Source organism: Orbicella faveolata, unplaced genomic scaffold (assembly GCF_042242905.1).
Source record: "Orbicella faveolata isolate gen_17 unplaced genomic scaffold, um_ofav_v1 contig_25, whole genome shotgun sequence".
NCBI lineage: Eukaryota > Metazoa > Cnidaria > Anthozoa > Scleractinia > Merulinidae > Orbicella > Orbicella faveolata.
In genome coordinates this window covers 17389718-17402882 of record NW_028301553.1, presented here as the reverse complement: position 1 = coordinate 17402882, position 13165 = coordinate 17389718, and the positions used below count along the sequence as shown (strand labels likewise).

Sequence of the window (13165 nt, the reverse complement as noted above, 5' to 3'; positions counted from 1 at the left end):
AAAGACTCCCCGCATTAGCCTCAGTTGCACGCTAGTTCCAGTCCAATACCGGGAATACGAAAATGGTCTGTATGAGGACTTCTACTGTAATATAACTTGCGCTTTTTTTACCTCTCGTGGTCATGGAAAGTCAGAAAAAACAATTACTCTTCACTATGAGCTACAGATTAGTAAACTTTTAATTCATGTCCCGATAGAGTTGTCTTTTAAATGCGTTTTAATGTTATGTAATAGCATACAAGAACTTATTGTATGGCTAATCTCTATTTTTCAGTCTCATTAATGAAAAGCATGATGAAGAGGCGAGAAGAATCTGAGGAGGTTATTGTTTGTATAGGAGATGTCATGCTCGAAAGGGTAAGGTGTTCTTAGACTGTTCACAACTTCTCTATTTTTCAAAACAAAGATAGGATGTGAGGGAAACAGCAAGTGCAGTAGGTGCGAGCATGGAGCACAGGACATGAGGAGCTGGGGCTCGGTGCTTACATTCAGCTAGTGGGTTCAAATTTGGTACAAAAATATCGGAAATACTACAACCAAACAGGCTGATAACTACATCTACACAGTGAGCCAACCTAGTACAAGGGTTTGTGTTGTTATTTACCTCCCAAGCAGTAGATTCTGTCAGTAGTGTTCGACTACATGTATAACGACAGAAAACAATTAGAAAATATTTATTGCTCCTCGAACGATTAACTGCTGAAAGTAATCTTCACAGCAATGAAGCAATTGATAGTAGAACATTTATCTCAGGCAGAAACATGAAAGGAACATTTGCGATGCGCTGTCAACAACAACCACAACAATTTGGTAAAAGGCTTGAGGTAAAGGTTTTTGTTTTTTTGTTTTTGTTTTCTTTCATGCAGTTTGATGGAGAACCTGGTGAGATGGCTAAAGATGCCTGTGCAGAATTTTGTAATCATCAGAAGTTTGCTCTAGAGCAGCTGAAGGTCTGTAACGTAATTGTTATTTGGTCACTGATTCCTGCAGTGTTTAACAGTGGCAAGGTCCAAGTAATGCTCTGTTTTGTTACACATCATGGAGAAAGTGACACAAGTGTAAAAAGAAGTGTTACACACTGTATTTTTCGCGTTTACCCAGGTTTGGTCTACAGAATTGCTGGGAAACAATAAGAGTTGTTTTGAAACGCATTGACCTTTGACCTTTGCTTGAAGAAATCATATGGGGAAGCAAAATGTTTGTGGCTCAACACAGCACTGTCTTTTGCACTATGATTAAAGGTGCTCAGTCACAGTACTTTGAGTTATTTTGGCCACATGCAAAGTTACCGTTAAATTGAAGGAAACCTGAAAAAGGTTGCTCCTTTAAGGTCATTCCACTGAAATCGAACCTGCAGTGAGATTTTTGTCAAACTTTGCTTATTGATTGTTTCTATTATGTGAACTTTAATTTTGAAATAAAAATGAGGGGTCGCCATGTTCGTTTAGGAGCAACAGCACCTTGTTTGCACCCAATAAGTCCTTATAACATCACCATGAGTATAGTCACGCTTGCTTGCTAAAGTCACGTTTCCGACGACTGTTTATTGTTCTACACTGAGAATTGGTCCATATTTATTTTACATGGAGAAATTTATTACTCAATTCAAAACAACAGAATAAAATGATAGGTCACCGCACTCGTTTATGAGGAAATGACGATTTACCTCTATGGCGAGGTCCAGCCGTAAAGAAAAAGCCGCCATTTTTTAATGCGCGCGCGCTAATCACGTGTGAAATTATGCGTAGTCGAGATGCGCAGTGCAATACTAGGGAATGACCTTTTAAAAGGACGTTTGTTTCTGTGCATCCTTACTGCGCACGCAAATTCACACGCCACGTCATGCATGAGAGCGCGCGCTAAGTAATAAAATGGACAAAGATAGGGTAGATGGCCATTGCTATAGCTTTGCCTGGATTTAACGATCTTGGACGTTCGGTGACCCCTATTTTTCTTTTGATGGATCATTTTCTCTACCGATTTTCTACGTTTAGCGAAAAAATGAAGAAACTCTATGGTCTAGAAGTTTGAATTTTTTGCAAAATGCACCATTGAATTTCGTTCTTTTTAGCTCTTCATTTATCTGTGCGACGGTTTCAAATGCCTCTTGAAGGGTTAAGTTTTGTTAAAACGTTGGTAACATGTGGAATTATTTACGCAACAGACTCATTTCTACAAAATATGACCAAGATCGTTTGCCTCCGTTGACTCACCTTCGATATTTTTAAGTATAAACCCCTGTAAACCATGCTGAATTGCGTGCGCCAATTTTTCAAAATCAGGGTAGTTTTCCACACGCTTTATCTCTGAAACGAAGTCGATGACCCTCAGTTATTTGTGCATTTCTGGCACAAGTAACTCATTATTTGGCTGCAGTAAAAAATAAAAAAATCTATCGACTGGAAAATTTTCGTGCGAACGTCCTTAAGCATTCCAAATTAAATGAAACTTGCACGCTCACATAGCATGTTTTTTTTAACTTGATTAATTAGTTAATTACTTAATAGAGCAATTTTCAATTGAGTGTCATAAAACCAAATCCAAACCCACTACTCAACCAATCTCGAACCATAGTAGTAAAACCAAAATCAAAACGAGTAATTGCCTGATTAATTCGACACTCAGCTTGTAAACCGTTGTAACTAATAAGTGAGTGTGGGTTCCTTTTTTCCAGAATCGGCAAAGAAAAGATCCTAAACTTCAACAATTTATAAATGTAAGTATAATTTGTTGTCTCTGGACGAATAATGCACGTGGTTTTTCTCTTCGGTCCATTCAAATTAGTTGGTAAAAACACCAGTGTTGCCTTAAACAGCAGAAGACTGATTGGACGAATCTGTCAAAGTCAATTTAATTAGATCCTTTTGCGTTGACTGCAGTACTGTAGTTGCGTGAGTGATTCATTTTTGTGGGCTTCAAATGTTGGTTCTCTTAGGGTTCTCTTAGGGCTGTTTGTAGAAACATTAACCCCAGGGTCGACACAACATTTCTATGCCTGTTTATAGACGGAGAGAGGTTTACTTGCCTTTATGATACTCTTGCTTAAAATTAGTTATAAAAGTAATATGTCAAACACGGAAGACCGTGTTTTTCCTCATTTCCAAACACCGAGAAGGGAGTTGAAATACGACGCGCAGCGGAGTATTGTGTGTTTGATGTCTTCTCAACTAAAACTAAGGAGAAAACGGAGAAATGAAATCTAATTAATGCTAACTAAGATCAGACAATCACATCCAAACACCGTCACAGTCATGATTTTCTTTGTTTTAACTTGATTAATCATTAATAAGTTTGAGAAGTATGGTTTGAACTTGCACAAGCTTGAAAGGTCTTACCAAAAAAGTGTTTCTCACCTGTCAGATTTTTGGTGGAAATAGTGGGGTCTGTTGTAAGGTGTAAGGTCAGTGCTCATTATCTCTTTCTTTTTTATGAAGAACTGTGAAAATGATCCCCTTTGTCGGAGATTGAGACTTCAAGATATCATTTCATCCAGTTATCAAAGATTAACGAAGTATCCACTGTTACTGGAAGGAATACAGAAAAATACACCCAGTAAGTCACGTGGTCTTTGTTCTGTTGACTAATGCATTCTTGACAGTAATAACATGTGTATTTGGACTCTGTGTCTACCATTGGCGACCTTGAAAAGAACTGTACTTAAATAATTAAATGAAAGTATTTCACCACCACAAGCTTTGTTTGTAGTTATCAATTTCCTCTTTGTTAATACAGGCTCTCATTCAGATGGCAAAAATATCGAGAGAGCAATTCAATGTACGAAGGTAAGAGGAAGTTGATTTGTTACCTTGGGCACCCTTCATCTACTATTTTTTCTTTCCCTGCACAGTAATAACAGATTTAAAGTTCCAGCAACATGTTAGACGCATACACTGCCCTATTTGGGTTACAATCTGGTCTGCTAATTGCTAATCAGTGTCGTAAATTTTGGTATAATTTGATCATAGGGAAATAATGAGTTAGGTCATATTGTGTTAACATACATTTAGCATCACATTCAGTAGGCAAACAATTAATGATTTGTGTCTCCGATAGTGGAATTAGAGCTTTGAACATATGGATTAATACTCAGTTTGATGTGTTAGTAATTTATAACCTCTTCCTTGTAGTATAGAAAGAGTGCTTTATTGCAGGGCTCTCATGAAGTGTCGGCGGCCAGCTAAGAAACACGGCTACTTAGATTTCTGAGTTGCCTACTTTTTCTGAAATAATACACATGTAAATTGTAAAGGGTAATGTAGGGAAAACACAGGTTTTTTGGAACTTGTCAAACATTTCTGGGGATGAATGCCCCCAGACTCCCGAAAGTCTTGTTCCTATGGCACTCAAAGCGGTGTCAGCCGTGTGCTTCATGCAACTAGCCCTCTACTCCCTAAATTAATGAGATCCCTGGCTTTATTGTCTTACAGGATTTACTTGCTTTTGTGAACCAAAGCGTCAAGGATTGTGAAGATCGACAAGTAAGAACCATGAAAATCTCAGTATAACTCAAACTAAAAAGTGTTACGCAGATTGGCATAACTCAGCCCATGAATAACTGGGCTCTTATCTTCACTGTTGAGCAGGGAAATACCTGAAATCACTTGATGGTAGCTAGCAAACCTCATTGGTATTCCCTGATAAACTGTTTAACAAGATGTTAACATGATGCCAGATGGGTATCCCTAACGCGTTCTGAGACAGATATCTCCCTAAGACGGAATTTGCATTTTGAGCACTGAAGATATGTCTGGCTCAGACAGGGATGAATGTAGATCTTTGCTCAGTACAACACCACCCAGTCTATCCTTTATCTAGCTTGGCTTTCACCTTTGCTTGTGACTGAGTGTGTAACTGAAATGCTTACCTTACACCAGAAATTCTGACAAAGCGAGGTAAAAAAATATTTTCAAGCGGCTTGGATATCTGACTCACATTACTTGTACTTAAGCAATGAAGCCCACAATGTCTGCTGCACATTCAGTCCAGTGACTGGTGTGGTGTTAAGAAAGCCAACTCCGAGGAAGGCACACGTACAGTTCTAAGATCCCCCTTCGTGGAAGGTTTGACTAAACGAAAGTGTGCCTTTGTGCAAATTGCAACTGACACACTGTGGTCTTTCTCCTGTAGAGACTCGCAGACTTTCAGAGAAAAATAGACAGAAGGCCTCTTGAAAACACTAACAACAAAATGATGGAAGAGTTCAAGGTACATCAACGCTGCGGTTTTTCATTTTTTTTTTTCAGTTAACAGAGACAGTTCATACGAACGATTAGTTTCATTGAGATACTATAATTATTAACCATAGTAGGCCACCAAAGTAGTTGGTTATCAGGTAGATATTTTTGACAAATTCTGTCCTTTTGTGTATTTCTAGCAAAACAAACTTGTGTATTCTATGCTGAAATTTCATTTGATACACTGTGAACTCTAAATTTGATCGGGTAATCAGTACATGACTGCTCTTTAAATAAAAAAGGCTATTGTATTTTCGTTTTATTCATTTGAGGCTTTTGTTTGTCAGAACCTAGATCTGACCACAAAGAAACTTGTTTATGATGGTCCACTCACATGGAGAATAAGCAGAACAAAGTCTATTGGTAAGTAAATACATTTCTGCATCTCCTAATAGAAATGCGAAGCACCTTTTTAAACTGGCTTTGTTATCACCCTTTAGATAAAAGGTAAAGTCTGCATGTGAGCCAAGTGGCCCATTAGGCTTGTGCTTACCAACGATTTCAATAGCACAAAGCGCCTAAGAGTATTCCTACCCCCCTTCGATGAGATGCCAGCCATCGCAGGGTAACCCCCCCCCCCCCCCCCAAGCATTACATTTGCCAGTACCCATTTATACACCTGTTTGGAGTGCTTGAACGTGATCTGCTCTAAAATGCCGTGGGAGCTGTCACCTGCAGCTCGCCGAGGATCCCACTTTTCGTTCTCCCAAACAAAAAATAGTTTTCTTTTTTCTCTGGACTGAACGTAACAAGGTTAAGTTTTGTGTTGATGTTGAGCGTGGTACAAAACTGTTTAGGCATAGCTTATAGGGGATTTTTTTCTCTGCAGATCTTCATGTACTGTTGTTAGAAGACTTATTAATTCTGCTTCAAAGACAGGATGATAAGCTTGTTCTTAAATGTCTTAGTACAACTTTCTCGGCGGGATATCAGGACGTCAAGGTAACAACTTTTTGTGATTAAGTTTAAGGACCCAAGTTTACTGTCGCACTGAGATAGTTTCAGTTTAGGAAGCAATAACTTGGACGAGTAAGCAGTAGCTATTAAACTGTATAAGTGTCTCCAACTCCAAAATGTAGTAATTAAAAAAACACTGTTGCACTGCTTAACAGTGTGACTTCGTTAGTTTTGTCCAAAAGGAGAACTCTAGTTGCGAAAATATGCAGACACAAAATCTGACCTCGTTATCCTTATTGGGAAATAAAGTACATACTTCTATGACTTGCAGAAACTGTTTGACTTGCAGAATTTCTAACGGTGTATTTTAAGTTATTGAACTATGGTTTTGCTTCATCAAGACATGCTGTATGTACTGTTTGTTATCATGAACATATTGGCGACCAACGTTGTTAATGTAGAAAAAGGTGCACTTCAGCAATCGAAATGCTGCTTGTGTAGCTTTCGCTCAAGGGAGTAATTGTACATGCTTACCTTGGGACTAGCTGATTGTTGTTTATTGCTACTTGATTTACTTTACAGACCACGCACAGTCCGATAATTAAATTGAGTAGTGTTCTCACAAGAAATGTAGCAACAGGTGGGTTATTTGTATCATTTATCGGTTCTTTGGACGGACCACATACATCACTGCACTTTTTGTTGAAACTTGAAGAGTGATTTTCACTTAACAAGATGTTTCGAAAATGTGAACCACAAGTTCGTCGTTTGTAATCCATGTCAATCTTCTCCATCCTTAACCATCCTTCTTTCTGTATGGTTTATTATTATATTTGGTGTTTTTCTATCTTAGTAAACTGCTATTTTAAGGTTTCCTTTCAATTTAAAGGCAATTCTGTACGTGGCCAAAATACCGTGACTGAGCTCCTATGATATTGTAATTGTTGAATTGTTTTGACTCATTAGACAAGAGAGCGTTTTTCCTTGTGAGCACTTCATCTTCAGTAGGACCTCAGATTTATGAATTAGTGACAGCAACTGTCATGGATCGAAAAAAGTGAGTAGTCTGTAATACTAACAGTTTAAACTGGGTGGCGGTCAAAGTGACCGTTGAAGCCTCAGCCGATCAGAACGCTCGCACATGTAACTGGCACAAGTGTGGACCGTAAAAAACATGGCATGTTTTTGGCTGATAAGGAATACAGTGATTCATCAGAATACCATCAAAGTGTTTTGCACACAAAGCTACTGGATCAATGCAGAATTAGCAGATAGAAACTAAAGCCCATGCATAATTTTCCCAAAAATCGTTTTATATCGCTCATAATACATCTTGCAAGCAATATTTGATAAAAAATTGATTTACTGCCTCCAAGTGTTTCAATTTCCTCATTTCCAAGAATTCGTTGTTTGCTTTGGATTAAACAGAGATTTAGGTCCAGTTACTACTGGCAGCATCCACCAAAAACTATATATATATATTTCTTACTGATAAAAAAGCAGTTAGTTAGTGATGTACTTCATCTCAGTCTGGTGATATAATACTATGACTTCTGAGCAAATTGTGTTTGTTTTCACAGCTGGTATAAGTACATTACAGATACTGCAGAGGCCTACAAAGGGAAAGGTGAGTGTATATATTAATATATTATTGTTCCTACTATTTTAAGGTTACTTCCCACCTTCTCGGGTGCCCTTCAGGAAAAAATTCGTACGTGCGCCAGTTTCAATAAAACCGAAACAAACTATATTTCAGTAGAAAGCTTAATAAATGTAGTGTTTGAGAAAAATATAATTTAAGTGACTTTTTCTTTTGGGAAGTGTCAGTAGCCGGTAAACCGTGAAACGACCGAGAGTTGTTCTCGTGAATTAATCGGGTATCGAATATCGCGGCACGAGCAAAATGGCTGCACAACCTCGTTCCCAGGGTCTCTCATCTTACCGCCCCCTGGAGCGAGCGAAGAGAGACCCTGGTTAGGTCTGGTCACGTGCCACTTGGACAATTGAGAACATCAGGGAGGAGTCCTCTGTAATCAGCAGTTTGTCGCATTGAGCTTTGTCGCGGGCTGCGACCGCCACATTATCCGCGGCGTTTATCAATACTTAGCTTTCAGGTTGAAATTTCGAATAATATCTGTTCCAACGTTAAAGGTTAAGCAAGTCTGTCTCAAGGCAATTTAGTGGTCGTGATTTTCAGTGTTGTCGTCTTACCCACTGGATTTATGGAAAGTCAGTCATATTTCAACTGGACGTCGAGCAGCGCAATTTCATCCCATAGTAATTGTTATTTCTCCTTGGAATACACTCGATCAAATTGATGCAAAGCGACGTGCAGTTAACAGCGGAAACCATGCAGACCTACGACCTCTAAAAATATGCTGTAACATAATCAAACGACTCCGCTCTACTTATAATTTCCATTTCTTGTAATAACACGGCATAAAAAGTGCCCCTCAGAAACACGTTTAAAGCAAAGAAAGGTCGAGAGATCGAAAACTAAATGAAAATGTGCACAATTCTCTCGAACCGTTGTCGTCACGTACACTAATTTATTAACGACACAATAAAAATTATATTTTTCATTTTCTAGCCTCCTTTTGGTCGAAGATAAATCCATTTTATCAGCAACGACGGCGAAATGCATACAGCGACGAGTTCGTTGTATCCTTCGCGCTCTGCAAAGTTCGGGGCGCCGACGGCGCGGTGAAACTTCAATAGATCTTTTCACTCTTTCGCTCCTTTCGAAGTGACTTTGGCTTTCAGTGATCAATTAAAAGGCCCTGAATTCTCTAAAATTATTTAATCGCCGGTAACAAGACCTATACTTCATTCTGAGGTTAAGATGAGTCAAACATCTTCCATACACAGCCTCGGCCGCGGTGTGCAATTCTCCATTCACCTTTTTGAGGAGATTTTTACAATATGTAACGTCCTTCACTGAACCATACAACCTTCAGCGACTTGGATTTTTGCTATCAGATGACGGATAAGTTTTCTTAGCGTTTGCAGAATATTACCGCCGGACATTGCCGCAGAACATCATATCGTTCTTGGTTTACTTTGGTGACAACACATCCCGCACTCCCGTGGGCTAAGTATAGACAAAATTCCTACTAGGCCGCCCATCCCCTCAATAATTTAATTGTCATCTCCCAGATTCTGGGAGACACGTGACCAGACCCAACCAGGGTCTCTCTTCGCTCTCTCCAGGGGGCGGTAAGATGAGAGACCCTGGGAACGAGGTTGATGGCTGCACAGTCTTATTCAACAGGCATCAATCAACAAAACGGTGTCAGGCTTTTTCGGTATTCTGATTGGTTGCCAAGATATCCTAGTCCAAAGTTGAAGAAGCTAAAAATATACGAGACGCGTTGCGTGAGTGGTCGCCACGGTAAAAAGTATTTCAAATATGATAATTTCCTGACACCGTTTTGTTTGTTATTATCCGTGGAATGCTTTGGCCAAATTTTACGAAAATCCGTGAAATCTACATACCCTGTTTATTCGCTCAAAGTCGACACATTCTACGAGAAATCAAACGCGAGATTTTCGCTCAAAAAGGTTTGTAAACAACTCGCGCCGCCCCAGGAGATTATGTCGCCTCTTGAAACCGCAAGCCAATGGTGTAACAGGACCTCCTGGCGTCAACTACAATGGGTTAGAGTTTTCCAGGAAGAGTGTTGCATTACAGTCACGTTTTCGATCTTTTAGACTACGAGTAGTCCCTCTTTTGCTTAGTCCGTCGTGCGTGACGCGAAAGAAAACCGCGAGAAAAAAATGGCCGCGCGAAATCCTGGAGGCGAGGAGCACGCGAAAGGAGGGACTACCGCCTAAGCCCAAGAGTTTGAATTATGCGTTGCTCTCACTACGCAAAAATATGATTGGCTTATGTTAAGAGCGTTGACAACGTGTTGTCAACATTCGAGATACCTGTGACGTCTTGCAGGAATGTTTTGGAACCGAAGCAAATCGAAGCGGTACCAGAGCAAATCGAAGCGTTGGAATCGCGCTTCGCAAGCCGTGATTTCTTGCGAATCTGCCAACAGGCGCTTTGGAAAGATTTAAATTTATCCAGTGTTTTGTTTGGTAAAGCTTTCTGCCTTCACCCCGACTGCGAGCGTGTTAGTGATTTCGCCGCTCAACAGCATCGCGTAAGTCAGCGAATATAAATTCACTGAGCTTGGCCTTTCTGCCGTCCATTTGAAAGATTGAACCGGACTCTCACTTGACACCGGACATTCACCTGAAATTTTCCGCTGCTATCGGCAAACATTTCACCGCAGTTGGATGATCTCCTATGTATAATGTATAATGTATAATGTAAATTCTCGGTTGAAAGTCTATTGAAATTTTCGCAATAACTTTTAGACGCAGCGAAAATCGTTACAAGAGGCCTCATTCGCCGTCTTCTTTTTAAAACTTCTTCGACAGTTTCGCTGAACGAACACTGAACGAAGATATACTTCTCACGGCATATGTTTTTGCCTGGCTACTTGAAGAGTAGAGTAGAGCAATTTTTTCAGATCTCCCGGGGCTATTGATAACAGGCGATAATAAGAGGACGTCAAGATGAGAAATCCTACACCGAAAAATTACTCGGCCGTGAAAGGGCAAACTCTTGGGCTTAGGCGGTAGTCCCTCCTTTCGCGCGCTCCTAGCCCCCAGGATTTCGCGCGGCCATTTTTTTCTCGCGAATTTCTTTCGCGTCACGCACGACGGACTGAGCGAAAGAGGGACTACTCGTAGTCTACGATCTTTTGACCGGCAAGACGAAAGAAAAGCAATCCTGGCAATGGGTAAAGTTGCCAAAGGCAAGGGAAATCCCGCGTCAAGAAACGAAACGCGTCAACCGAAGGAGAATCAATCGAATCGAGCGAGAACATTCGGGCTGATTTGACCATGAATCCTTATTTACAGGGGGAGGGAGGTTTAGAACACTCAGAACTCTTTTTGCAGCAGAGTGGCCACGGCCTGTTAGTCGAAGTCCGAGGAACACTCGGGGTTTTTACAACGGCAAATCCATTCGGCTCCTAGTCCAGTCCTGGTAACTTCTTCAAAGTTTATTCCTTCACTTCCACAAAAACTGCAAGTGACTCGGCCAGCAAGCTGTCGATTGAGCTCGTCCAGATTGACAATACTCTGGTATTTCGTGTCGCTCCGTCATCAGTTTCGTCTGATTCTGACGATGAGCCTCCGTGGTAAGTTGCATTATTGAAAGCTTTGATTTTTAAGCGACTTGCTCCAACGGAAGAACCAAGTGAACCAGCTGAATTAGACCGCTCGTGTTCATCGGTCGATGTCGACAAAGGCGCTTGGCCGAACCAAGAGCCTTTGTCGCTTTCTGCGAGGCTTTTTTTCCTTTTTCCCCAAAATCTTTCCTTCTTCTCTTCTTTGGCCCTGGTTTTTTCGCTGATTTTACCCAAGGACTTCTTTCTGTTTTAGATTTCTCCATGAAACTCGAACGCGCAATGCACAAAGAAAATATGCAAATCACATGAAATAAGAACCTGCTTCCCGCGAAATTTCCTCCGAGACGTTACCTACTTGTGAGATTATGACACCTTCATTGTTTATTAACTTTTATTGGAAAACAAATTTTGTTAAATAACGTCGGCGATTTTTGAGATTTTTAAGTTTTTTTTTCTGTAAATGTGAGACAAAATGATAAACTTCCATTTAGGCAAATGAAAGAAAAAATGATTTTTTTCACTCTGGAAGGTGGGAAGTAACCTTAAAGACCATTCATTAGCGTTAATTGTCAATCATTCTGAGTTTACGTGTAGAACTTATAAATAGACATAACCAGAATTTTCTTGGCGTCGATCCCATTTATTTATTTGTTTATTCATTTTATACAATATTCATTAAATTGTTAAAGGTTTTAACTCTATGTAGCTGAGGTATATTTTATTGTGTAAATAGTATCTACAATTAGTTTTTTTAAGCTAAATACTACTGACACATTAATAAAGTCTTTCATTCATGCATTCAATAGTTTCCAAACCTCAGAAAATAAGATGTTAATGGCTAAGAGCTGCAGTATGGGCTAACATTGCCTCACATTGTTATGCATGAGATTAACATGGTGTGAAATAATATTGACAAACTAACGAACCAGCTCCAGCTTTGTTATTGGTGGTATCGGTGACTTTCACCTGATATAGTTTAACAGGTTAATGGAATACTGCAGCTAAGGCAAGCTTTCAGATCATACTATACGTGCTCTAAAGAAACACATTTGTAACAGTATCAGGTTTGCTAATTATATGCACAATTCGATTGTTTCAACAGAACGAGGCCGTCGTTTTGCGGTATCAGTAGGTGGCCCTCGCTCAGCCATGGATGTAGGTGACCTAACTGAATTACCCAATATGAGAGTAAACAGTTCTCCTAAGGAAGAGGAACCTGTAAAGGAAGAAAAGCAGACTGAAGGGGACTTTAAGGCAGAGGAGGAGGACACAACAAAAGAAACTGATGCAGATGATGAGTCAGATGCAGCTGATGATGAAGAACGTGCTCAGGACCAGGAGAATGATGACGACGAGGATGAAGAAACAGAGAGCGAGGCACCGGCTGTACAGGAGGAAGTAGCGGTCCCTACAATAATTGAGCCTACTGTTGAACAGGAGTCTCAAGTTGAATCTGAGTCTGAACCTGAGTCTGAACTAGAAACAGAGACTGAGGTAACAGAGAAGGAGGAGGTTAAAGAAGAGGTGGAAATACAGAGTGAATCACCAGCTAAGCTGGAATCCAGTCCTCCCAGTGATTCAGAAACTGAAGTAAGTGTAGTTACAGAGGGATAGATGGACCTCAAACAGACCGACTTAATTTGACCAATGACTGCTAACAAACTTTACACAAGTCTTACAGCCAATGCCATCATGGTTAAACTGGTTCAATCACTTTCAACAGCCCAGACTTATAACACCATCGACTGACGAATACTATTCACTTGACTTTGAAGATGACTTCCACTCAGGTTGTCGACAGGTCAGTCACCAACAACAGTTCTTTTCAGAACTATCCTCACCTGG

The 13165-nt window shown here is 40.1% G+C and overlaps 1 protein-coding gene and 1 pseudogene across 5 annotated transcripts in view; one reads left to right on the top strand and one right to left on the bottom strand.

Moving 5' to 3' along the window:
- Positions 1–13165, top strand: part of LOC110052249 (rho guanine nucleotide exchange factor 11-like) — a 69560-nt gene that overhangs the window by 47251 nt on the left and 9144 nt on the right. For all 5 annotated transcript variants that reach the window (XM_089293138.1, XM_089293139.1, XM_089293140.1 and 2 more), the window contains 13 exons: positions 275–357; positions 867–950; positions 2675–2716; positions 3435–3552; positions 3733–3782; positions 4428–4478; positions 5128–5205; positions 5522–5597; positions 6064–6176; positions 6714–6771; positions 7098–7188; positions 7712–7758; positions 12423–12910. In XM_089293138.1, coding sequence (XP_089149264.1) covers positions 275–357; positions 867–950; positions 2675–2716; positions 3435–3552; positions 3733–3782; positions 4428–4478; positions 5128–5205; positions 5522–5597; positions 6064–6176; positions 6714–6771; positions 7098–7188; positions 7712–7758; positions 12423–12910 — 1379 coding nt within the window. The remainder of the gene's footprint in view (positions 1–274; positions 358–866; positions 951–2674; positions 2717–3434; positions 3553–3732; positions 3783–4427; positions 4479–5127; positions 5206–5521; positions 5598–6063; positions 6177–6713; positions 6772–7097; positions 7189–7711; positions 7759–12422; positions 12911–13165) is intronic.
- On the bottom strand, positions 11079–11632 carry LOC149109205 (uncharacterized; annotated as a pseudogene).